The 27,312-nt window shown below is 52.1% G+C and overlaps 1 protein-coding gene and 1 non-coding gene across 3 annotated transcripts in view; both read right to left on the reverse strand.

Moving 5' to 3' along the window:
- SNX29 (sorting nexin 29) overlaps positions 1-27,312 on the reverse strand; it is a 478,886-nt gene that overhangs the window by 241,931 nt on the left and 209,643 nt on the right. For both annotated transcript variants that reach the window (XM_051847819.2, XM_008257737.4), the window contains exon 14: positions 25,908-25,990. In XM_051847819.2, the coding sequence (XP_051703779.1) occupies positions 25,908-25,990 (83 nt within the window). The remainder of the gene's footprint in view (positions 1-25,907; positions 25,991-27,312) is intronic.
- Positions 17,389-17,492, reverse strand: LOC127491503 (U6 spliceosomal RNA). The gene has a single exon (XR_007920223.1). It is a non-coding gene; the product is annotated as a U6 spliceosomal RNA (small nuclear RNA).

Consider the following 27,312-nt stretch of genomic DNA (forward strand, 5'->3'; position numbering starts at 1 on the left):
GCCGAGGGCTGAGCAGATGGGTCACTGCTAAAGAGAACATGACTGTTTGGGAAATAAAAGCTATTTTTTTGTGACTGATAAATCGTTGCAGACTCTCTGCCCAAACAGAAATCTAAGACAAGTTTAAGAACCGGTTCCTGCCTCAGACCAGCTCACAAAGGTGTCTTCCCAGGCGTCTGGAAGCCCATGTGGACAGCAGAGGAAAGCTATCTCCCTTCTCAAGATGGGTGTGCTTTGCTTAATCAGACATGCTAGAACACTGGTGCGCACACTAGAGCGCTCAGGCCAAATCCAGCCAACACCGAGCTTCATAAATCAGGGTTCACAGGCACACAGCCACGGCTGCCGGTTACATAATGCCACGGCTGTTTGGCCAGCAAAGCTGAGACCATTTCCAGGGCAAGTCTGCTGAGCCCCATCCCAGAAAGAAGGCAGGCAGCTGCATCACTGCTCTCTCAGGGGTCCAGCCAGCACTGGGGCCTGAGATGGCAGGCACCGGCAAAGTCGACCGACACGGCAGGCTGATGCGACCTCAGAGCCAGTGCGGCTCCTCCCTTTCCGTGTGGCTGAAGACATCACCTGGTAGAGGCCGTCTGTCTCCCACCACCCCCTAAATCCCCTGGATGGAAGGTCTCCAACGAATGCACCAAGCATCTCACTTGATTAAAGTGAAGGTCATGAGATAATCTAAAAACATAGCCTCCTTCAAAGAGAATGTTTACAGATTTTAAATGGTAGGAAAGATGCTTGGGGTCATCTGCTGTGGTCCACGGGGTAGGTAACAGAAGCATCTATGCTTTGGCCCAAACCCCTGCTGGGTTCAACTGGCCGCTCGATCTCGGGGAGACCACGCCTCTCGTGTTTTTGGCTTCGCCATGCAGAGTGAGGATCGGCCACACGTGTGCTCAGGCCCAAACACGGCCTAAACCCCGAGGGCCGTCCTCCTACTTCCGGCATTTGTTCACGGAGCATCCAGAACACCTTCTATGTGCCGTGCACTTGCTGGTGCTTTCAGTGTGGGGTAAGGTTAACTGGAAATTGACACAAACCGGGATGCTGGAAGAGGGGACAGAACCGGGGCGGCGTTAGTGGGGAGGCCAGGGAAGCCTTTGGAAGGAGGGGACAGGTTCAAGTTCAGCCGTGAAGACTGAGGACCTACAAGGCATTTGGGGATCAAGAGAGATGAGCAGCCAGGGAGACGTTCTTCCAGGGAACGGGAAGCATCAGCGACCCACGGGAGGCTCCCCCACGTAGTTCACTGTGGGGAGGGATCTCACACAGCACCCTGGGCTCTTAACTGAAGACCTCCTGCTCTGATGGGCCACACGGCCCCAGGCACAGCAAATCTCTACGCCCAGCTTCCTGATGGGAAGACTCAAGAGATGGTGACTCGGGTCTGTCCCAGCCCAAGGTAGCAAGAGCATAGCACGCGCCAGGGACTGTAATGAGGCAAAGCAGGAAGAGGACAGTGGGCAGAGCACAAGAGGCCCAAAACGGGGCTAGCAAGGTGGGCAGCGGCCAAGCCAGGCAAGGTCTTGCGAGCCATGATGGTGAACATGGGGTTTACCTGCAATGGGAAGTCACTAACGGGTCTGAAGCAAGGAAGTATATGATCACATATGTATGCTTAAAAGAAAACTCTGGCGGGGGGAGGACGGACATGGGGGTCCGGGAGAGCAACTGCAGTGACAAGGCTGCTCTTGGCCAGCTAAGAGGAAACCACACAGGCCACAGCAGCTGATCTTGATCTCCAGACCCTACTCTAATCTCCTGCAAGTGGCTACCAGGAACACTGCCCTGAGAATTTGAGTAAAGTATCTTGTTTGACTAGTAATGTCTGCCATGGGCACAGGCGGGGGACCAAGAGCCACATGTGTCCCCGTCTGTCCTCCATCTACCTACAGAGACTTAGAGCCGCTCCTCTCACACTCACATGAGCACAACTCACCCCGGGGCCAGGGAAATGCAGACTCTGAGGCAGACGTGGAGGTGGGCATGAGGTTCTGAGGCCTAAGAGGCTCCCACAAGACGATGCCAGCTGGTCCCCGGTCTCACTCTGAATAGCAGAGGCTTAGAGGACTTACTCCCCACCACACACAAATTTGCTTAAGATGAGCACCAGTTCATTCCCAGGACCTGACACAGGAAGGACACTCAATGAATGTTGACTGAATTGAGCTGGTCACTTTTATGTGTATGACTTTCAGCCCTTGTCTACTATAAAAAGAATCCCAAGAAATGCCAGGAAGCTGATCGGGGAAAGTATCACCCACAGAGGTGAGTGGCACCCAAGTGTGCAGCGTCCAGCTTCTAAGAGGCCACACTGTGGGCCGGCGCCGTGGCTCACTCGGTTAATCCTCCACCAGTGGCACTGGCATCCCATTGGGCGCCGGGTTCCAGTCCTGGTGGCTTCTCTTCCAGTCCAGCTCTCTGCTGTGGCCCAGGAGGGCAGTAGAGGATGGCCCAGGTGCTTGGGCTCCTGCACCTGCAAGGGAGACCAGAAGGAAGCACCTGGCTCCTGGCATCGGACCAGCGCAGTGCACCGGCTGTAGCAACCATCTGGGGGGGTGAACCAACAGAAGGAAGACCTTTCTCTCTGTCTCTCTCTCCCTGTCTATAACTCTACCTGTCAAAAAAAAAAAAAAAAGAGGCCACACTGCACTATCGGGGAGGCAAAGATCATTTGAGTGGGGGTCAGGGGTCCCAAAAGTAAACAGAATACAAAGGCAAGGAATGTGCTTCGCAGAGCTGCTGCCAACCACAGGGAGAATCAGAGCAGGGCAAGGAAGAGCAACAGCCTGCCCCCTGGACCCCCTGGTGACAGTGACACAGAAGCCACCAGGGGGAGTCTGCATCCTCACAGTCCTGGTCGCTAATCCCAGCTGATGCAAGCATCCAAAGACAGACTAATATCAGGTCTGAGTCAAAGGCTCTAACCAGACCCTGCGGCCTGCAGGTGGGATCAGCTAACCAGGGGATCTGGTGTGAAATAACAGTTGCCAAGACCTGAAGGCTCAGTCCAAGGCAGTCAGCACGCCCTGGAACCCACAGCCCCCCTTTCAAAATTAAACCCAGCACCCGCAGCTCCGTGCTGACCCAGTCAGCCAGGAGAGCTGCCTCCCACCCCTCACACAGTCCAGATTCCTTTCTCTCCCTCTCCCTCCCTCCATTCCTCCCTTTTAGACTCACAGAATTACAAAAGCCTTAATTTTTAAAGAGTTTACCTTAATGGTGCACATTCATTTTCATGGGGCCATTAAAAAACCATGAGAAGCCCCTGAGCTGTGGGGCGGTGATTCACGCTTCCTGCCAGCACACACCTCACCTCTGGGCCTCTGCGGGTTACAACGTCTCAATCTCTCAGACGGTATTAATTCATTTTATTCTGCACCCTTCTGGGTGGCTGCATATTGACATCGAACACATACAGCACTTTGCAAATCTCCAGAGCGTTGGATAAGACCATTCTTCAGACAACGTAAGCACAAAGAGATTAATCATCACCAGGATTAATCGGGAGGAAGGAGTGGGACAGCAGGGAAGTCATTTTTATGCAAGGGACTTGGTACCCTGGATGAAGTCGGCCCTTGTGAGGAGGCTGGAGGAGGAGGGCTGGATGCTGGCTGGTTGCCCAGGGTAAAACACAGAGTTCGAGGGCTGTCTAACTGCTTGGCTAACAGGAGGGCCTCTTTATGAGCCCCAGTGCATCACTGCGAAAGTTAACTACGACGAAGATGGCCGCCAAGTTGCTGTGCAGCCGGGTGTCGGAAAGTCAACGCACTTTTTCATGGATGAGGGGAGCTTGCTGAGTTCAGGAATAATAAAAAGGCTCATTTGGGCTTTGCTCAGAGTTGGTCCCTTAAATCTTCTAACAATTCGGAAAAGGACTTCAAACTGCCTCCACCTTGCAGCACGCACCTGGGCTGACCCAGACACCCGCAGCAGACTTTATGACACACCCAGAGCCAAGGAGGAACAATGCCCTTGAGAGGTTTAGTAACACTTCCACTGCCTTTATCTCTGACCAACACTAAAGGTTCCATTAGTTCAAATATGAATGTCAGGGGTGGGCATTGTGGCACGGCAGCTAAGACATGACTAGGGGTGCCCGCATTCCACAGTGGAGTCCCTGGGCGCCACTTCTGATCTAACTTCCTGTTAGTGCACACCCTGGGAGGCAGCAGACTCAGTACTTGGGTTCCTGCCGTCCATATGAGAGCCTAAAATAACTTCCAAACTCCTGGTTTTACCCTGCCATAGCTCTAGCTGTTGGGGGTATTTGGAGAGTGAACCAGCAGATGGAAGGTATCTCTTTGCCTTTCAAAAAATAAATCAAATAAATTAGATTCTGAAAAGAACAAGGATGTCAGAAGAGATTCTGGATGGCAGTAGGAGGAGCACTGGAATGCAATGAACACACCCTAGCCTCGCTGGAGTACAGCAGAACACGCAGGAAGCCAGTCGTCCTCACCCTCAGGGGCCCAGGCTTAATCCGGAGCTGGCCTTGTGAACGCACAGCTCATGGGAGCTGCCCCGCTCCTCACCCACTGTCAGCTTTGCCTTGGGCTCATTCCTGCGGCACTGTGGAAGCAGCTCCTAGGCTTGTCTTGGGACTGCCTGGTTTTGTGCCTGTGTGCAATTACAGCAAACCAAACTTCTGATTAGAGGGTGGGCGAGCTCTTAAGGGCCCTTCAGAAAGCTGTGGCCACCCCACTCCCTCTCCTCTCCTGGAGAACCCCTAATCCCCACTCAGTCTTCTCCCTCCGACCAGACAGCATTTTCTCCACCTTCCCGGAGGCCCCAGCTATATCCACAATGGGCTAAGTGCTGTCCATGGTGCTCCCTGGACCCTCCTCAGCCCCAAATCAGGGAATACATGCGCGGTGATGGCCCACCTGTCTCCCCGCTGGGCTGCGAGCACTAGGGTGCCCCCTCTGCATTCCTCATGGGGCCTGGCCTCGGGCAAGAGCCCAATAAACTTGTCGTGAAAGCAATGAAGCAAAAAGAGAGGAGAGGGAATGAGGAAGACAGGAGAAGCAAGGAGAGATGCATTATTCCCACATCAAGTAAATGTCTAATGCCAGGTGCCCCAGCAAATCTTCCTCAGGCAGTTAGTACTGGACACGCAGATCAAGAGAGGAGAGGGAGAAACCACTCACCAGCCTGTCCCTACCAGCACTCGGGCCAGGAGACGCAGGCTTCAAACACAAAGCCATCTCCCTGGGCAAGAGTTGAAAGCTGTGGCTCTGTACCCAGCAGACCTGGGCCTGTCTCCGTTCTCTCCTCCTTTACCGACAGGGCCTTAAACAAGCTGCATAACCAGGGCCAGTGCTGTGGCATAGCAGATAAAGCCATCGCTTGCAGTGCCGGCATCCCACATGGGCGTCGGTTCAAGTCCTGGCTGCTCCAGTTCTGATCCAGCTCTCTGCTATGGTCTGGGAAAGCAGTGGAAGATGGCCCAAGTCCTTGGGTCCCTGCACCTGCATGGCAGACCTGGAAGAAGCCGCTGGCTCCTGTCTTTGGATCAGCCCCAGCTCTAGCTGCTACAGCCGTTTGGGGAGTAAACCACTGGATGGAAGACTTCTCTCTCTCTCTGCCTCTGCCTCTCTGTAACTCTGCCTTTCAAATAAAATAAATAAATCTTTGGGGGAAAAAAAATCTGCTTAACCTCCCAGAGACTCGGCTTCTTCGCAAGGAGAACTGGGGAGCAATGAGAACCCCCAGGAAGCTCTGGGCTAAGGATCCCATCCAGTGCCAACCACCGAGCAGAGAGGAGGCCCTTGGCAAATGGTCACCACCAGGATGGCAAAATGCAAGAGGAGCCCTGTGGGCCCACTGGACCTGTCCACAGGGCCAGACCACCAGGCAAGGCAGATTTCAATTCAATGACTAGCACACTGCTCTCACCTGATTTTTCAAAAAAGAAACAGCAAGGTGCTTAGGGAGAGCATTGAAGGCGAGGGCTGCAGTTTCATGTTTCAGTTTTGCTAACGGAGTTCTGAAGACGGGTGGTGGTGATGGCTGCACGGCACTGGGAACGTGGTGCGTGCCCCTGGATTGGAAGCTTGAAAATACGGACAAGTGGTAGCTTCACTATGATACACATCTAGCCACAGTTAAGAATAAAACTCTGGGACAAATGTTTGACACAGCATCCTCTAGGCATGCCCACATCCCATATCCTAGTGCCTGGGTCTGAGTCCCGGCTCAGCTCCCAAGATTCCAGCTTCCTGCGAAGGTACAGCCTGGGAGGACTCAAGTGCTCAGGTCTCTGCCACCACCTACAGGCTCCCAGCTCCTAGCTTCAACCCAGGCCAACCCCAGTCGTTGTAGGCTTTGGGGAACTGAACCAGGGAATGGGAGATTTCTATGTCACTGCCTGTTAAATAAATGAATTTTTGAAATTTAAAAAAAAAAGGAGGGGGGTGGACAACAGCTGGAGTCCAGATTTGGAATCCAAAGACTTAAACTCAATTCCCAGCTCTGCAGCTTGCTGGTTGGGAACTCTGCATTGAGCTTCGGTTTTTGTGCTTACTAAGTGAGAAGAGTACAGCCCTGACTAGTCATCTCAATAGGATGGCAGGGGTTGCTAAGACTGCACTCTGGGGCAAGTGTTGGGTCACAGCAGGTTACCACACATGGGACACCCACATCCCGTACCAGAGCAGGGGTTCAAGTCCTGGCTACTCCCCTTTCCAATCCAGCTCCCTGCTAATGCACCTGGGAAGGCAGCAGATGATGGCTCGAGTACTTGAGTTCCTGACACTCGTGTAGGAGACCTGGATGGAGTTCCTGGTTCTGGTCTTTGGCTCGGCTCAACCTCAGCTACTGCAGCCATTTGGAGAGTAAACTAGCAGAAGGTTGGTCTCTCTCTCTCTCTCTCCCCCCAATAAATAAATCCTTAAAAACAAAAAATAAAGAAGAGTGCTCTCTGCAAACCACAGAGCATCACCACAACACAGCACAGCAGCTCTAGTTTTCTTCTTGTCAACAGCAGAGGCCCATGGAGAAGCTGTGCCGAGCCAGCGGCTCTGGAACGCACACATCAGTGGTCTTTCTTCCTCACAAAATTGGACGCTGTGGGAAAGGCAGTAAGAGAAACAAATGACTGTCATCCTCAACCTCACGAGCTCAGCATCTCTCAGAAGTTTCCAGAAGACCAGTGTGCCTGGAGCAGGCTGGGAACCATCAAGAATGGTGCGAGATAAACAGAGACCAGCTGGGCCTTGAACTGGCATTTACACGGGGTACCAGCATGGCAGGTGGCAGCCTAACCCACTGGGCCGTAAGAATAGCCCCAACAGTCACCTTTTAAAGAGAGTTAGTTTAACACCAACAAGTATCTGCAGCAGGGGTTGGAGAATTGCAAAGGTGAGTGCAGTCTGGGGTCTAGTTCTTCACAGTTTTTACTTTTTAAGACTGGAGAGGGAAGGAGGAAGAGGGGAAAGAAGGGGAAAGGGGGCAGAAAGATGGAGGGCAGGCAAACAGGGGCCAGCTAAAAATCCTGAAATACTTGGGCCTTGAAAACTGATGGCCAACCTCTAACCTCTAAGACACCACAGTGAACAGCTGCCCCACATGCTTCGGGGGCAGCTTGAGATTTGTCCACGTTCTGCAAGAAACCAAACGCCAAGGAGGGCCAGCTCAGGCGCAGTCAGGACAAGCTCCCACCTCAGCAGAGAGGAGGCAGCATGGCGGGCGTCCTCAGCCTACCTGGGAAACAGGCCGAAGGCAGAAGAGGCGACAAGGCCAGGAGAGGCTTGGAGCACGCTTGTTGGAGAACCTCCCAGGGCGGCGGCTCCGGCATTCCTCCCAGCTCCTTCCCATTGCCAATCAGTGGAGCTTTCCCATGGTGCTTCACACTTGCTGGGTGATCCCAGGCAAGTGGCATAAGCTCTGTGTCTGCTCACTAACAGAGTGAAGACCCTAACATCACCCAAGTACGCAGGACTAACGTGAGATGACACGGGCAAACACGCCATTCCTGAAACAGGGCCTGGCACAGACCTGAGACCACCTCAGTGTTCTCTGTCCTGTCTGACCACCCTCTCCTGCCAGAGGTTTGCTGGAAGACACCATTCACAGACAGGGACAGGGAGAGTTTCGCCCTGAGCATGGCTGGCCAGCGGAACTGAGACCCCTGGTCAGTGGCGGTGCCCTGAGACAAGCAACCTCTCTGAGAGCCCCCAAGGAAGCTCAGGACCACATGAGGTAGAGGTGGGCGGGGCACCTTCAACAGAGCCCTTGGAGAGGAGACAGACAGGGCCAGGGCAAGGATGTCCCAACACAGGTGTGTGCAACGCCCCCCGCCCCGCCACTTGCCAAGGTTAAAGCCAAGAAGCAGGACAGCCCTATACGCCACTGGCACCCACCCGGTCATCCTGTGGACACGATGGAGACCAAGTCCTGACTTCCCAGGCTCATGACCCAGATCAAGTCCTGACTACCCAGACAGAGCGGCGTCCTGCCCCCACCTTCCACTCCCCTCCCTCCACTGCATCCCCGAGTCAGCAGGGAGCTCGCCACCACGCAGAAGGAACCGAGATCCCTGGCGCACTGCGCGGGAAATGCTGAGCACAATGGGGGGGGGGGGGGGACACTCCTCCAGCACACACTTCACACACGGGCACAGCTACGAACCATTCAGGGCACTAGAACTACTTTGCTCCCGTGCCAATGGGGAGAGAGCGGGCATCGAGACAGACGGGAAGAAGCACACGCCGACATGTGCAGTGTGGAGCTACTCACGGCGAGAAAGTCTGTGACGACGACGCCCCCTTCTCCCAGAAACTCTGCCCGGCCCGCTCAGCTTCTATTCTTATCCACTGCTCATTTGCGTAATTTTTACACTGCAGAATATAGCTGGCCTAAGAATATTTTTTTATAATTACACCCATCACAGGAACTGTCAGAATCTAATGAAGGATAATTTCAGCTATTATAGGAAGCTTAAAAGATCATTTTCATGAATAATTCGTAATATGAATCATTAAATTCAAACAATGTCAGAAATTGCAAAAAAAAAAATGAAAAAAGAAAGAGAAGGGACCGATCATAGGTGCCTAAGTACGCAGTCCTGTAGAGGCAGAGCCCAGCTGTGACAGGCACAGAAGCCACACTGCGCACAGGCAGTTAGCACGGGGTGGGGGTCACGCCCATCAGTTCACAGCGCTTCCCTCCTTCCATTGCTCCCCAGGTGCCGGAGCCCAGAGGACAAAATTCAAGCCCTTAGCAGCCCCAGAGTGGCCTCCTTGCTCTGACCCCAGCCTGCCGCTCAGCTCTTCTTCCTGCCCCCGGAGACCCCCTCCAGGCCCCAGGCTCCCAAGGCCTCTGTACCAGTACACACATTACCCTGCCTGCTTCCCTCCAGGAGACAGAGCCCCACTAGAAAGGAAACAAACCTACCGGGCAGGCAGAATCAACATGCAGAGTGACGTATCCTCCTAGAAAACTATTTGAGCAGGTGGATCAAGATAGAGCTGTGCCCCAGGGCTCACAAACTCTATGAGATAATACACATTCTTGCTGCCTTCCACTGGATTCTACCGTCAGCCAAAGATGGGGGGATTCTAATTACTCAAACAAGGCCGCAGGCCTTAATAAACCTCAGGTCATCGCAGAGTCATAGTTCCCACAGCTGGTCCGTGCAAAGTCGGCAAAGCAGGACACACAGCTGGGTGTGGGGTGCAGCTAAGGCCAGGGCAGGTAGTGAGGATGTGGGTGTGTTGATGAAGCCAGGGGTGGTCAGAAGCAACACAGAAGTGACTCTGCTGGGCCCAAGAGAAGACCAACTGGCTGTGAACCTGCAAAGCCCCCCATCCAACTCTCTTCTGAGAAGCAAGACAATCAGAGGACGATCCTGGAAACTGAACTGTGTCCCAACTTGGATCTAAAAAGACACATTATATTAAAAACACACAAGAGTTTTCAGAGAGAAGAATAATGCTGACACTAAGGGGGGAAAAGAAGAACAGCCTGAATCTATAAATATCCTACTTCTTACCCAGATTCTTAACCACCATCCAGACTGCTGCCCCTGCCTGTGAACCAAGTCTTCCAACTGCAGGTGACATCTCGTTAGCGGGCGGGGAGAATCATCAGTGAGTGTCACAACTGGTGTTTATTAAAAGCGAGCAGAGCAGCATGTAAAACACAAGAATGTTGTGCACACGGTAAAGGTTAAGCATTCTTCCAGGAAAGCTGTGTCCCTGTTACATAACACCAACACAGGTACGCATGCTGAGTGTAGTTCTTACAGCTGGCTGTAGCACCAAGAGCTGAAAAAAAGGTCAGAGACGACATGTGATGATGAAGGTGACTAGCAGACGGATGCTGCACCCATGCACTCTCGTTCAGCGGCCTCACGTCTGCACATCTTTCCCACCAGAGTCAAGTCCCTGGATACAAGGACACACAAGGATGAGGCTCACTACGACCTGTCTGTGGTGGCAAAAGCCTGGGAGCATTGCCAGTGCAGTCTGTAAGGGACTGCTTTATAAAGTACAGCCGCAGTTCACTCTGCAGGCAGATTTTTTCAAACTGATTTACATCTCGGTCTATGGTCAGGAGGCTGATTGACAACTGGTAAGTGATACATCATTCATTGCAAAGGGCCGGGGGGATTTGGGTCAGTGAACGCTCTCCTTAAAGGGGAAGACTGGTGTGTGTTTCTGTGTTTGCAGGCTGTGTGCTCTCTGCTGGGAACTGTTCCACTGTCCCACTGCAGCCCAAAAGCAAATATAGGCAGTAATGAGGGGATGTGGCTACATTCTAATAAAACTTTATTTACGAAAAAAGGTCTGTGTTCTTACCCATTGTGTGCAACCCCTGGAATAGATTGTAATCTCACTCTGGGGGAAAGAAAACAGGTGTAACAGGTATGCACATAGCTGTACAGTACAGATTTGTGTGAGTTTACATATACTGATTAACACTGGCTGCCTAAAAGCAACCCCACTGCAGGGAGAGTTAATGTTATCTATCTATGTACTGCTGAACTTGTTATCAAGAGTATGTATGGGGCCGGCGCCGTGGCTCACTTGGTTAATCCTCAGCCTGCGGCACCGGCATCCCATATAGGTGCCGGGTTCTAGTCCCAGTTGCTCCTCTTCCAGTCCAGCTCTCTGCTGTAGCCTGGGAGGGCAGTGGAGGATGGCCCAGGCGCTTGGGCCCCTGCACCCACATGGGAGACCAGGAGGAAGCACCTGGCTCCTGGCTTTGGATTAGCGCAGCACACCAGCCCTAGCAGCTATTTGGGGAGTGAACCAACGGAAGGAAGACCTTTCTCTCTGTCTCTCTCTCTCTCTCTCTCTCTCTCTCACTGTCTATAACTCTACCTGTCAAATAAATTTAAAAAAGAGTATGTATTACTCCTTTTTAAAATTCTATTAAAATATTCAACTATTTGAAAATCTATGTATGAAATACAAGCTATCTAATGATTACTGTCACTGAAATCAAGTCCCTGTAATATATTCTACCAGTATTTTTATCATTGCAGAGAAAAAAATGGAACCTTCCATAATGCATATTTAATTTGATGCCAACTATCATGCAAAGAACTCTTCCTAGAAATTGTCCCAAGAAGGTGGAAAGAGAAATAACAAGTCATGAGAAAACTGAGAAAACAAAACTGATTCTCATCTCCCGGGGAGAGAGCAAATGACAAAGAAAGAGGAGTTAAAAAGGTGAGCTCCTGAGTGAGGGCACAACCGTGACTTGAGCCAGGGAGCTACAAACCTCACGTTCCTGAAGAGGGGTGCGGAGGGACACCATCCCCAGAGGACACAACAACGGAGCACCATGCCAGGGTTGGGGCCGGGGTCTGAATCCCAGTTTAATCTGGTTCTCCTGGTTTTGGCCAAAAGCTGGCAAATGGGACATGGGTCCATGGTAAATCCAATTCTCCCTGCTCCAAGGGCACCTCAGGTTGAACAGGGAGAGGAGCATGGGACAGCAGGCACTTGGTTATCTTGTAGCTTAAACATAAAGAACAGGAGCACTCCTGTTTCACCCCAACACAGGGCATGAGTCCCCGCCCAAGGCATGTACCACGGACCTCAGTGCCCAGAAGAGACCATCGCTCCCATTTCTACACTGGGCTGACCTGGCCACTGTCATCACTTAGCAAGGCCACACCAGCTGCGACCTCACACGAGTGGCAACAACTGCTCATGTCCTGCAAGAGCCACTCTTTCCTCCTCCTTTGGCAAGATAAGCACCAACGTTTGGGTTGGCACTTGGCCACCTAGGCACGCAACAAAGAGACTGCTTCACAGCACCCCTCATGGCTACATGTGACCCACAGGAAACCATCATGGCAAATGGCAAAGGAAACAACGAGTGAACTTGAAGACTCAACCACAGACATGATCCCAAAGGAAATCCAGAGGACTGGAGGGGAGGGGGCCAAGTCAGGTGCCCAAGATCATACTGCGAGCAAAGCGCAGAGCTAGAACATTCCATGGCACAACCCACAGTGTAAATCTCTTAACATGTATTTATTTATTTATTTATTTATTTATTTAAAAGGCAGAAGAGGAGAGAGGGGGAGAGAGAAAGAGTTGGACGGAGACACAAAGAGAGATCTTCCATCCAATAGTTCACTCCCCAATGGCCACAATAGCCAGGACTAGTGGATGCTGCAGCCAGGGGCTCCCTTCAGATATCCTATGTAGGTTGTGGGGGCCAAGCACTTGGGCCATCTTCTGCAGCTTTCCCAGGCACATAAGCAGGGAGCTGTAATAGCAGCAGGACTGGAACTGACACTCCAATATGGGCTGCTAGTCTCTTAAGCATTGGCTTGACCAGCCATACCACAACACTGCCCCCCACCACCCTCAGCGCAATCTACGTCTTTACGCTCTAATGCTTCTTAGAACCAGCTGCCTGATGAACGCTGCCCTGTTTTCCTCTGGAAGAGTGAAGGAAGAGGAAGGAGGCATGCCCACCAAACTCTGCGCCAGGCATCTCAGACACACCCTGACAGGGGCCTCACACTGATCACACTCACGCTGCACCACTGCCTGCGCTTCCTATGGAAATCCCCACCAATTATTATCATTTTTCTTCCATCAGCTTTCTTCTTAGCCCATAAGAAGTCCAAGTGTCAAGTAAGGCTGGAGGAGCCGGTGTTAGGGCACAGCAGGGCACACTGCCACTGTGACACCAGCATCCCATACTGGAGCGCCAATTCAAGACCCAGCTACTCCACTTCTGATCCAGCTGCCTACTAAGGCGCCTGGGAAGGCAGCGGAGGATGGTCCAAGTGCTTTGGTCCCTGCTGTCCACATTGGAGACCTGGACTCAGCTCTGGGCTCCCAGCTTTAGCCTGGCCCAGCCCTGCCTATTGTGACCATCTGGGGAGTGAATCAGCAGGTGGCAGCTCACTCTGTGTGTGTGTGTGAGTGTGTGTATGTGTGTGTGTGACAGAGAGAGAGAGAGAGAGAGAGAGAGAGAGAGAGACACTCCCTCTATGTCACTCTGCCTTTGAAATAAATAAATCTTAAAAAAAATAATCACTATTGCAGGGAGGGTTTGCTAAGCCCTTGGGACAGGAGATGCAGACCCCAAGAGCTTGAATAAGAGTTTGAGTTTGAGTAAGAGCAAACTGCCATACCTGTCTGACAGAATCCACTCCAAAGTATCACCCGTGCCCGAGGGCTTACAAATAACTCCTATCTTCTCCTTTCATGCTCATCTCCACCATTTCTTAACTCTCCATAATGAACAGAGTTCCATTTTCTTAACAAATAAAGAAAACACAGATTGTTTACCAACAGTAAAGGCTGAAACCCACTGAAGGCCGGCCCTGTGGAGTGCAGGCAGCCGGGGGTTGCTGTCAGCTCCAAGCCCTTGGCTTTACCCAGAAGGCAACCAAGGCAAAAAGGCAAGGCCTTGCCACTGCGCCAGCTCCCAGCTCATTCCTGATAGCCCAGCGGGGGGGGGGGGGGGGGTGCTGCATACTGCTAATAGCATTATAATGAGAGGAACCGGATGCAAATGAAGGCAAGAGTAATTAAAGGTAGAGCGTAGCTTGACCTAATTGGCTCCATCTGGAGGAAGCATGGTGTTTTGGAAATAGTATGTCCCCAAAACAGTTAGATTTGGGGGAAGAATCTAAGAGAAATGAAATAGTAATGGGGGCCAGCGCCGCGGCTCACTAGGCTAATCCTCTGCCTGTGGTGCCGACACACCGGGTTTTAGTCCCGGTCAGGGCGCCGGATTCTGTCCCAGTTGCCCCTCTTCCAGGCCAGCTCTCTGCTGTGGCCCAAGTCCTTGGGCCCTGCACCCCATGGGAGACCAGGATAAGCACCTGGCTCCTGGCTTCAGATCAGCGCAATGTGCCGGCCGTGGCGGCCATTGGAGGGTGAACCAACGGCAAAAGGAAGACCTTTCTCTCTCTCTCTCACTGTCCACTCTGCCTGTCAAAAAAAAAAAAAAAAAAAAAAAAAAAAAGAAGAAGAAGAAGAAGAAGAAAAGAAACAGTAATGGGGAGCCTGGCGGGGCAAGAAACTCCAGCTCAGGCGTGTGCCTGCAAGGCCTGCAGTCAGTCTGGTCCTGAGTGCCCAAATGCATGTCCCACAGCTCACAGCAACCTGGAAAAGCCAGCACTCCCTCTCCCACAACCCAGGGCCCCAGGGTGCGAGCTCCAGGGGGCAGACAGGTGCATTCCTCCCTTCCCGGTCAAGGCCTCCAAGGTCCAAGCCCTCCCACTCCCAGCTGTGCACTGGGGCCAAGCGCCCCACGGTGATGGCAATGTTGACAATCTAACACTTGCACAAAGTGTGTGGCGGGGACCAAAACTCAGTCTGGACCCCTCACACACACTGCTCCAAACTTTCTAAGCTTCAGTTTCCTCCCCTATAAGATGGGAACAGGGCGGGCTGCCTGCTCAGCGGCCAGCACAAGGCTTGGTGTGCGGTTCTGAACGCACGTTAGCTGCTGTACTGTAAGACACCCGACGGCCTGTTAGGCTTTCACTCACTAAACATCCACTGATCATCTCCAGCAGTTTTAGAACTGGGCTATGAAACAGGCAGCCATCCTCTCAGCTCTAGGGGAGGGCTTCCTGGAGCAGTGCCATCTGGCTGGTGAGTGTGGTAGCCCAGGTGGTGTGAAGACTGGAGCAGGTGTGGGGCTGTGCCCCAGACAGGGAACAGAGTGGTGCGTTTCCACTCTGCAAAGAATGAGCGAGGCCATCAGCCAGAGAGAGAACCCAGAGGCAGATGGAGAACGAGCGAGGCCATCAGCCAGAGAGAGAACCCAGAGGCAGAGGGAGAACGAGCGAGGCCATCAACCAAAGAGATAACCCAGAGGCAGATGGAGAACGAGCGAGGCCATCAGCCAGAGATACCCCAAAAGGCGCATGGGCCTTGTCTCTAGAGAGGGTGTCTCTTTCCCATCCAATCCAAGATAAAGAAAGCATTTAGACAAGCTGCTCTCACCAAGGTACCAGGCATCGCTACCCACTCAAGCGAGGCAAAATGACCAGTTGCCTTACGAAAGCTGTAATTAGAAACTTAAAACAGCACAGTCTTCAAAACCAAAGTGGCATTTAACAAAACAAGCCACCTGTCAGCCTCCAGGAAGGAGAGGAGCTGCAAACTGAAGGAGACGCTGAGTGACAAGCACCCGACAGTAATCACAATGCCCACACGGCCCGAAAAGGGACGATGACAGCGGGGATAAACACGCGTCTGGCCAGGGCCCGGGAAGCAGAGGAAGCAGTCCCACTGCTGTTTGTCTGTGCCTTTGTTTCCTGCCAAACAAGAAAAAGGAAATGAACAAAAATCACACATCAATACTTATTATTCGCAGGCAATTGCTCTCGTAATGATTTGGGGGAGGCAAGCAGCCAGCTGGAGATGAAACCAGGGAGAGCAAACAAAACATCGCCCCTTGAGGAGGTCGCCAGAGAGACACGCCACTTCCAGAACCCGGGACGTGGTGCTCTTGCAACCTTGACCCCAGGTCTTTGGTGGAGCTTTCCCAGTAGGGCTGGCACAAAGGGTGCCGGTGTCCACTGTCCCTTTTTCCTTATGTGTCCATCACGCAACCCCATTTCCCAGGCTTCCTTTCCATTAGGGTAGCCAGAGAGCTGTGAGAGGGGTGATGGAGGGCAGGAGCAGTCTGCAAGCAAGCTTGTCCTCCTTAAAGCTCCAGACCGGTATGCAGCCCAGCTCGGAGATGCATCTCCGCCCATCCAACTGCCTGCTTCCGCCTGCAGAAAGCACACACGTGGGGCTGGAGCGCGGGGAGGCCATCCCAGGAGGAGAGCCATGCACTGCGGACAGAGCAGGGGCAGAGAAGCCCCTGGGTCCCTGATGGCCACGACGCCATCACACCAGCTCTGGACTCGCCGCTTCTGCCAGAGGAGAGAACAGTCTTACAGAAAGCACTGGCACGTGGGTTTTCTCTGTTACACAAGCCAGATACAATCTCCCAAATAAACATCAAAATTTCATCAAAGCGGGTGATTGCTAGGAAAATGCACTTTTACAACAATGCTCTCAAACCCCCTTCCAGTAAGATCTCTAACCACCAAACCTCTTCTGTATAAAACACTTTGGAGTTGCCACTTTCCCAAATCATTCGGCTGCATGGTCATCTGTGGGCCTGCAACCCAACACCCTCTCTTCTCCTTATCAGAAGCCATCTCAGGGCCAGTGCTGTGGCACAGTGGGTTAAGCAACCACCTGCAACAGCGACATACCATGTGAGTGCCAGTGTGAGACCCAGCTGTTCCACCTCTGATCCAGCTCCCTGCTAATGTGCCTGGCAAAGCAGCAGAAGATGGTCCAACTGCTTGGGCCCCTGCCCCCTTGTGGGAGACCTAGAAGAAGTGCCTGGTTCCTGACTTTAGACTGGCATAGCCCTGGCCAACGCAGCTATTTGGGGAGTAAATCAGTAGATAGAAACTCGTGGCCGGCGCCACAGCTCACTTGGCTAATCCTCCACCTGTGGTGCCGGCACCCTGGGTTCTAATCCCAGTTGGGGCGGTGGATTCTGTCCCAGTTGCCTCTCTTCCAGTGCAGCTCTCTGATGTGGCCCAGGAAGGCAGTGGAGGATGGCCCAAGTCCTTGGGCTCTGCACCTGCATGGGAGACCAGAAGGAAGCACCTGGCTCCTGGCTTCGGATCGGCACAGCGCCAGCTGTAGCAGGCATTTGGGGGGTGAACCAACAGAAAAAAGAAGACCTTCCTCTCTGTCTCTCTCACTGTCTAAATCTGCCTGTCCAAAAAAAAAAAAAAAAAAAAAAAAAAACAAACAAAAAAAACTCACTCTCACTCTAACTGTGCCTTTCAAATAAATAAAGATAAATCTTTTTTTTTTTTTTTTTTTGCTTTTGAATGATTTATTGACTTGGGAAAGTGATCAACAAAACGCTAAAAATATGGAACACTTCACGAATTTGCGTGTCATCCTTGCGCAGGGGCCATGCTAATCTTCTCTGTATCGTTCCAATAATAAAGATAAATCTTAAGAGAGAGAGCGAGCTGTGGCATAGTGGATAAGGACCGCCTGCAGAGCCAGCATCCCATATGGGCGCCAGTTTGAATCCCGGCTGTTCCACTTCTGATCCAGCTCCTTGCTAATGAGCCTGGGAAAGCAGCAGAGGAAGGAACAGGTCCTTGGGCCCCTGCACCAGATGGGAGATCCAGAAGAAGCTCCTGGCTCCTGGCTTCAGATCACCCCAGCTCCAGCAGTTGCAGCCATTTGGGGAGTGTCTGAATCCCCCTCCTTCTTTCTCTTTCTCTCTCTCTCTCTCTCTCTCTCTCTCTCTCTCTCTATCTATCTATCTCTCGTGTGTGTGTGTGTGTGTAACTCTGCCTTTCAAAACCATCTCTTATTTCTGAGGTGCAAGCCCTCCAATTCTCCATCTAGTGTGCCATGGGGCTGCTGCTATCCATCCCACCCCTCCCCCAGCATGCCATGAGCAGGCAGATGCACCTGCTATGCCACCAAAACTCTCTCCACTCCCCCTCCAGCACCTCACTCAGTCCCAGGACTACTGGGGCTGTGTCAGAGCTGACCTGGAATCATCTGTGGGGATGCACATGTAAGCACACCCTCAACTGCACCTGTAACTCAGAATGATGCTTTTTTCAGTCTGAAATAAATGTGGCAAAATACAAACAGCTGTTACATCTGAGTGGTGCATACATTTGGTGTTCGATATATTATTTCCTGGACTTTCCAATACATTATAATTTTAAGAAATCAACCCTTTGGCCACTATGTCCTGCCTTGACTTGTGGTGCTGGCAGTAGGGCCAGGTCCCGGGGCTACTAAGCAGGTTTGGTTTAAAGCTCAGGAAACTCTCTAACCACATGAACGCTGTGCTAACAGGACAACAGGCTCCAAGGCTTTCGAAGAGGTTTACCCTTCAACCACAATCATCGTTATTCACCTACTTTGAGAAACTAATCCACAGGTGAAGCTAACAAACCTTGACCTTCTGCGGCCTGGACACTCTTAAAGACGCATCTCCAACTCCAAATGGAATCAGTAATTGTCTAGCACTTTACGTGAAAATACTGAAGCTCTGAGAGATCAGCTCCTTCAAGAACACAGATCTGGGTCAGTGCTGTGGCACAGCAGGTTAAACCACCGCCTGCAGAGCCAGCATCCCATATGGGTGTCAGTTCGCGTCCCAGCTACTCCACTTCCGATCCAGCCCTCGCTCATGTGCCTGGGAAAGCACTGGAAAACAGCCCAAGTGCATGGGACCCTGCATCCACGGGGAGACAAGAAGCAGCTCCTGGCTCCTGACTTTGGCCTGGACCAGCTCCGCTGTTGTAGTCATTTAGGGAGTGAACCACAGGATGAAAGACCTCTCTCTGCCTCTCCCTCTCTCTGTAACTCTTTCAAATAAATAAAATAAATTTAAACACACACACACACACACACACACATATCAGTGACCAGGCTGGAACTCTACTCAGAACCCCCAAGGGGAAAACCAGTGCCCACCTCGCCCCTCATTCTCTGTTCTCACCCTCTCCAAGCTGCTTCTTGAGGGTAAGGCTGCCCTTTCACCGTGGAAGGAGAAGCACGCGTGCAGGAAGACGAAACTGCCGAGAGCTGCCGTGTCTGCACGTCCCACTGGTACTGAGAGGCGCTGAGTCCGTGGTCCTGACTTCCCCCAAGTCTGATGTCTGGTCCTGGACTCCCCACTCTCCCCAGGTAACCACACCTGAGCTGAACAAGCTCTGGGAGGCACAGCCACAAGACAGTTATGTGGGGCACAGCACAGGATTCGTGTGGCAGGAGAACCACGACCCATGACCTGTGTGCTCCCCACAGGTGCCATGGATCCGGAACCACCCGAATGCCATGAGGCCGGGGCTCACCAGAGCCCCTAGGAGCTGTCCATCCATCCGTGCTGTGAGCATTCGCAGAGCACACACCACAGATCAAGCTCTGTGCAAGGCACGTTGAGTGCAACAGGGGTAAACACAGGCAAGGCTCCTGTGGACTGGCTAGTGCTGGGTGGAACAGAGACAGAAAACAAGCTAGGGAACAAACAGTCAAGCCACTTTGAGGCTTTGAAAAGTGCCGTGGTGAAGATTAAAGACAGTGGGGCAGGTGCTGCAGCCTAGTGGGTTAACCCTCCACCTGAGGCACCAGCATCCCATATGGGCGCCAGTTCGTGTCCCAGCTGCTCCTCTTCTGATCCAGATCTCTGTTGATGGCCTGAGAAAGCAGTGGAAGATGGCCCACGTGCTCAGACTCTTGAACCCATGTGGCAGAACCAGAAGCAGCTTTGGATCAGCCTAGCTCTGGCCACTGTAGCAACTTGGGGAGTGAACCAGCAAATGGAAAACATCTCTCTGTCTCCCTCTGTATGAAACTCTGCCTCTCAATCAAATAAATAAATAAATCTTGGAAGGGAGGGAGGGAGGGAGGGAGAAGGAAGGAAGGAAGGGAGGAGGGAGGGAGGGAGAAGAAAGGGAGGGAGGGAAGGAGGGAGAAGGGAGGGAGGGAGAGAGGGAGAAGGGAGGGAGGGAAGGAGGGAGGGAGGGAGGGAGGGAAGGAGGGAGAAGGAAGGGAAGGAGGGAGGGAGAAGGAAGGGAAGGAAGGAGGGAGGGAGAAGGAAGGGAGGGAGGGAGGGAGGGCGGGGGAAGGAAGGAAGGGAAGGAGGGAGGGAGGGAGGGAGGGAGGATGGAGAAACGACAGTGATGGAATGAAGAACAGCACACACAAGACAGGGCGGCCGGGAGCAGATGACATCTGATCCGATACCGACTTGGCAAGGGTGAGCAGCCATGCAGAGACAGGGTGAAGGGCATTCCAGGAGATGGACAGCAGGTGCAAAGGCCTTGAAGCAGGAACCAGACTTTGAAGAACAGCCCCAAGGCCAGAATGGCCAGGGTACAGAGAGGGAGGAGGCAGTGGCAGGGGCATGAGGGTGGAGCTGAGGAAAGCACGAGAGCATATTAAGCACTGACACCATCACCCATGGGAAACCAGGGTCATAGGATCAGGTTCATGTTTCTGTAAGGTTCTGTGATTAGACCAATGAAGAGGCACGCACACACACACACACACACACACGGGGGGGAGGGCGGGGGACGGGGGAGAGAGAAAGAGAGAGAGAGGGTCAGAAGAAAGAGAGAGAGAGATTTGGTGGCCTACGCTTCCTTTAAAAAAAAAAAAAAAAGAAGATTGATTGATTGATTGATTGATTTGAAAGACAGAGAGAGAAGGAGAGACACAGAGAGATCTTCCATTGTTGATTCACTCTCCAAATGGCCACAGTGACCAGGAGCTTCATGTGGGCCTCCCATGTGGGTGCAGGGGCCCCAACGCTTGAGCCATTCTGCTGCTTTCCCAGGCCATTGGCAGGGAGCTGGATCAGAAGTGGAGCAGCTGGGACTCAAACCAGTTCCATATGGGGTGCTGGCATTGCAAGCAGAGGCTTAACCTGTTGCACCACAACACCAGCCATTTTGTGTGGTGTGGTATTGTGTGGTGTGGTGTGGTGTGGTTGGTTTAGTGTGGGGTGTGTGTGCGTGTGTAAGAGAGCAAAAGAGACCTCGAACAATTTTATCTTAAAAAAAAATTACAGGGTGGGGGAGGCCAGGCCAGGACCCATCTCCACTGGAGGGAAGCCACAGCAGCCCTGCCCACTGTGCTCGCCGGCTCCACAGATTTCAGCATAGGCCTTCCCTGCCCGCGTGCGATTCTCCTCTGCATGGGCCAGCAGCCACTGCTAAGTAGCCTTGCGACTTCTTTCTTAAGCCTGGCCCCTAGCGCTGCCAGGTGCACCTCTGAACCCCAGCTCCAGGAGAGGAAGAACCCATGGAAACCCCAGAGCACCTCCTGTCAGCAGAGCTGCCGCCGGCATCTGCGTAAGCTCAGGGCAAGCCTGCCGTTCAGTGTGCCCAGTAACCGGCACGGGGCCCGCCCTTCCTTGTAAGCAGAGACGCTGGGCTCTGCGCACACTGGCAGTGGGAACAGCAGGCCGGGCAGGTGGAGACGGCTTGGAGCCTGCAACAGTGCAGGCCACAGGATGAGACGTCCCGATGCACGCGGCCCAGGCACAGGGGCTGTGGGAAGCCTCTGGCCCGAGACAGCCTGCCCTGGAGACTGCCCTGCCCTGGCTTCCAGGACACCAGACGCCGTGGGGAGAGCAGAGAACACAGGCAGGTGTGGAACCAGGCATCACCAAGCACATCACACGCCCAGTCCAGACACGGCTCGCAGAAGAGGCTGGCCAGGGCCTAGACACGGCACACAGAGGAGGCTGGCCAGGGCCCAGACACAGCACGCAGAGGCGGCTGGCCAAGGCCCAGCACCTCCTTTCATTTCTCAGCACAAATGTGTAAAACCGCTCCCAAGCTTCCGTCTCTGCCCTGGCGGTGACTACTCTGACTGCCCCCAGCACAGCCATCCCTCGGCCCCCTCTCCCCGAGTCGCAGCGCAGGAATCCACAGACGCCGGCGGGAGCTCACGGCTGCAGATCCGTCGCTACAGAACAGGACCGCAGAGGCCAGGACGGCTGTGGCAGTGCAGTGGACCTAACAAGAGGGGGCGGGGAACCTCCCAGCAGGAGCGGACGCTGTGGCCATGGAAAGACGCGGACTCCAGAGGAAGCTGTGCCCAGGGAGGAGGTACCCGTCCACCTGTGGGGCATGTGAGTGATGAAAATCCGAGTCAAACGTGACAGCAGCAGCAGCGAAGTGCTGGGGAATGACTGCTTGTATTACCCAGAAGTTCAGGGCTGCATAGACCCACCAGGCGCAGAGCCCATGTCAGAACCCAGTGTTCTCCGCCTCTCACCTAGGCTCCTCTTTGGGTCCGAGGACCTTGTACTCATCAGGCTCCATGTGAATACAAGTTGGCGAAGTGCCCCTGGCTTCCCAGGCCCAACAGGAAAGACAAAACCTCTTGTTGTTTCATTCTAGTGTCCCGGGACCCAGCTTCAGCCAGCTGAAGACACGGCAGGGAAGGAGCCCCACCATAGGCAGGTCTTCTGATCTACCCAGCAGGGCCCTACCTCCCTCCTGTGCATCCAGCGCTCTTCTAGCTACACCTCACTGCCCACGTGCTGGGCTAACACACATGCACGCTTAAGAGAACCAGTCTGTCTTGTCAACATGACCCACCTGAGGCTCACGGGATCCCCATGCTTCCCAGACCCCTCCCGGCTCCCAGGGAGCCTCTGCAGGCAAGAGGCCAGCTTTGCTGTACACCTCCTCTCCAACTTCAGCTGTAAACATGGAATGAGTGAGAGCTGACCGACACCGGCTCCCCAGAGAGGAGAAAGGGAGTCCAAGTGCACGAGCCGGACCACAGAGCAGGTGTACCAGAAGAATTATAGTAAGCGATTCATGGCCAAGTGAGTTGCCTGTGGCTACAGCGGCCACAGCTGGGTCTGGGATGAGACACAAGCAGGGCGTCCCCTGTCAGCAAATCTGACCTTGCCCGGGGAGAACAGCACTGGAGGAATGCAGAACCCAGGCTGGTTTTTCCTGCCGGACAGCCGCGTTCAGGGGAAAGGAACCCTCAAGAGGCGGAGAGGCCCCCTGTAACTCCTCTCCTATTTTGCTGGCTCTGTGTCGCTTTTCTTGGAGGAAGAGAACCACTCCTTCAAAACACAGAAAGGGACAAGAATCTGAAATCCTGTTATCTGCAAAATTAAAGATTGTCAGCCATCTAGTTTAACTAAACTGTTTGGTTTTCAAAGCCTGGAGGCACGCCCCCACCACCACCACCACCACCACTGGATAGTAACAATGAAGGCCAGCATCCCAGTACAGCCCTCAGGAATCTAAACCCTGAGGGCACTTGGGACTTAAATGATTTTTTTAATCTTTTCCTTGCGGTCGCGAGCTCACAGTTTCAACAACAGTTTCGTGGCAAAAGATAAAAAGCATCTTTTTATCCTCAAGCTCAAAGACTTAGAAAATATGTCCTAAATTCCCACCTAGGAGCGGGTGTGGTGGTGCAGCAGCTTAAGCGACCCCTCGGGATACCGCATCACAGATCAGGGTGCCAGTTGGAGTCCTAGCGCCTCCACTTCCAACCCAGCTTCCTATTAATGCAGCCTGGGCGCCAGGAGATGACGGCTCAAGTGCCTGAGCCCTGACACCGACATGGAAGTTCCAGATGCAGTTCCAAGCTCCCACCCGCGGCCTGGCCCGGCCCTAATCGCTGTGGCCACTTGGGGAATGAACCAGACGAAGCATCTCTCTCTCTCTCTCTCTCTCTCTGCTTTGCAAATAAGTGAAAATAACTAAACACTTAAAAAATAAGCTTTATCCTTGATCCATTTGTCCACTGGGCAAGTCCCAGAGGTAGAGTCGTGGAATAAAGCATATTTACAGATTTATTTATTTGAAAGGCAGAGTGACAGAGACAGAGACAGAGATCTTCCATCTGCTGGTAACTTCCAAATGGCCACAGTGACCAGGGCTGGGCCAAGCAGAAGCCAGGACCCTGAAACTCCATCCTCATCTCCCACCTGGGCGACAGGGACCCAAGCACTTGGGCCATCTCTCACTGCTGTCCCAGGCCCATTAGCAGGCAGGTGGATCAAAAGCAGAGCAGTCGGGACTTGAACTGGCGCTCCAACATGAGATGCCAACATCACAGGTGGCAGTTTAACCCACTGTGCCACAATGCCGGCCACTAAGAAACATATTTAATAGACTCCCCAGATAATTCCTCTGTGCACTAAAGTTTAAGAACCTTATAAAGCAAAAAAAAAAAAAAAAAAAAAAAAAAAACAGATTTGGAAAGAAACAGCTGATTTCATCTTCATCTCAGATGCATGGACCAACTCCATAAACTCATCTGACCCCACAAAAATGAACTTTTTATAAAGGAAAGAAAAAAAATCTGTATCGCAGAGTTAGAGCCAAGTGAGACCACACTTGAAGGTGCCTGGGCAGAGTGGACAGCCCCATCAATACAGTCCACTCTAAGGAAGAACAAACGACTACAAAGGCAGCTGCTGAGAAAACATTATGAGAAGGAAATATCGGAAGAGCGGCATCCACGTAAACCCACGTAACAACGTGGATTCGGGCCACTACAGCAGCGTCTGGATGAAAACAGCAGTGAGTCCACAGGGGAAGCTGTGATGAACTCTGCACTGGTAACACCCAGACTGACAATGCTCACAGCTCAGTCATGAATGAAGCAAGGCGTGGCAGCAAAAAAATAAATAAATAAAGGCCTCACCAAGGCAAGCATTTGGCGGCTAAGATGCCACCTGCGACACCCGCAACCCACATCAGAGAACCTGGTTTTGAGCCCCAGTGCTGCTGCAGATTCCGGGTTCCTACTAACAGGCGCCCTGGTAGGCAGCAGGTAACAGACACAGCTCAAGCCCTTGCGTTCCTGCCACTACCTTGGGAGACTTGGACGAAGTTCAGGCTGCTGCCGACACTTAGGAGGTGCACCTGTGGATGGGAGAGAGATTTTTTTCTCTCTCTCTCAATTTCTCAATCTCTCTCTCCCTCTCTCTGCCTTTCAAATAAATAATAACTTTTAAAGCATCACCAATATGCTGATCCTGATCTAGTGACCACAAAAATATATAAAAGCTATAAAGAAAATCTATGTGTCTGTGGTATCGCTACACAAGCCACATACAGACTCCAGTCCTGTTTCCACCACTTCGAAAACAACCATTTGTTGTACACCAAGTGCTTTATGAGAAACATTGCGTTCAACGCCCTCATGACATCAGCTGATGCTTCCTCACTCAGGTGGGAAGACGACCCCAGCAGGTAAACCCGAGAAGCTGGAATCTCACGTGGAGCCTAGACTCAAACCCAGGAACCGTGACACAGAACGTGGGCATCAACAGTGGTGTCTTAACCACTGCATCATTGGCCACCTCCGTCTGCTTGATTTCTGATCAACGACATCAACAATAACAAAAGCTGGAATTTATTTAGTACTTACTCTATGCTAGGTATTATGCTAAGACAGTTACACGGATGGCCTCATGACAGTAGGTGCTATTTACTAACCCCATTTTACAGATGAGAAAACTGAGGTATAGAGCGATTAAGAAATGTAACTGAACTCAGGTGGGACATGGTCACTTGAAGTCCCCAACTCTGACTCTCCACCAATTGGCATTCAGTTGGTTAATCTGATGCCACAGGTTCACTACCATGCAAGTGTCTGAAGATCCAGACATAAAATTCCCTAAGTATCCAAACTGATATTACTACTGTAGGCAGCCTAGCAAGACGGTCTGACAGTACTAGTTACCTACTTAGCAAGAACACACAGCAGACTTTTCCCTCCAGTTAATTTTCTGAACAGCACCCTGTCAGTAATCCATCTGCAGGTCACCCACCATAGACTCAGTGTCTACTGAACACCAGGCACAGAGGTTACTGACCACGCGCGGCCCCTCCCCGCCTGCTGTCTCCTCCTCACCTTCAGCCGTTTGACCTTCTCTTTTCAGCATCTGGACAGCTCCCACGTATTTCTTCAGCTGGACTTTGAGCACCTCGTTTTCTCTGCAGGCACAAGAATGGTAAAAAACATTTTTAAACATTGGCAATTTAGACCCAAGGTGTTGGGGTGGGGAGCTCTGTGCAAAGAAGCAACACACAACGTGTGCCTTACAAATTCAACACATCCTGGTGTTTCAGGGATGGCCACTCGGAAAGGCCACGTGTGCAAGGGCCCCTTTGTGGAATGCTTGCAGGCACTATCCACTCACAATGAAATGAACACCCACTGGGTCCAGCACACAGACTCACAGCTGACCTGGGCCGGGCCTGGCTGGTTCAAATCTGTCTTTCGGGTGCCCATTCGGCATCAGATGCTTTGCAACATTTTCACTGATACAGAAGCATGGACCAAGTACTGCTCACTCACCCTGGGGAACACTCGTAATGATTTTATTAGCTGCCACACACATTAGCCACTATCTGCCAGGCAGCATGTCAAGTGTTTACACACGATGTCATGGACGCCTCTGAGGAATGAAGATAACCCCATTTTATGAATAGAAAACAGAGGCGTTACATTCTGTAACTCTTTCAAATAAATGAATCTTTTAATACGAATCTTTTTTAAACCAGTTTCATCTACCATCATAAAAACAAAAAAAAATTCACTGCAAAAGACTCAAATGATAAGGACACTTTTAAAAAGAAATGTCAAACGTGGCTAAAAACCCAGCACCTTGAAATAAGCCCCCTTCTGGCTTGTACATCCTCACACACACATTCTACACAGAATTCTTTACGGATGACATATCTCTTGCACTCCTTTAAGTGTCTGAACTTCTTCCCCTCGCTTCCTGCTCCACTTCCCAGAGTAACTGATGACGGACAGCTGGTGGATACATGCCGTGTCTTCCCTGAGGCTCACATAACGGCTACACACCCCATGCACTCTAGAGTGGACTAAGATGGGATCATCAGCCGGGTTGTCACGTGTGACATTCAACAATTCACATCCTCCACCTGTGACATCAGTAGCAAATATTTCCAAGTTAGCAACTAGGAAGTTCCGAAAACATGTGTGGGAGGTATCGCCCAGTTCAGAGTCCACTGACTGCAGCCTAATCCCCACCCCAGCCTACTCCCAATCTCCATGAGTGGATTTAAGTCACATGCTATTTTAAGAGTAGGGAAAGAAAGAAAATTATGACATAATTTCAACCATAGTTCATCGAAGAACATTTTCCAAGATGTCCAATAAGCAGGCTCCTCTTGGGCTGACCAAGAGCTGAGTCATGTCCACATGTGGCCGCCAGGTCTCATCTCATGGGCTCCCAACAAAGAGGGCAATCCTTGGCTTCCTTGTTTATCCTCAACTCCGTGGTCAG

This window comes from Oryctolagus cuniculus, chromosome 19 (genome assembly GCF_964237555.1).
Source record: "Oryctolagus cuniculus chromosome 19, mOryCun1.1, whole genome shotgun sequence".
Classification (NCBI taxonomy): Eukaryota; Metazoa; Chordata; class Mammalia; order Lagomorpha; family Leporidae; genus Oryctolagus; species Oryctolagus cuniculus.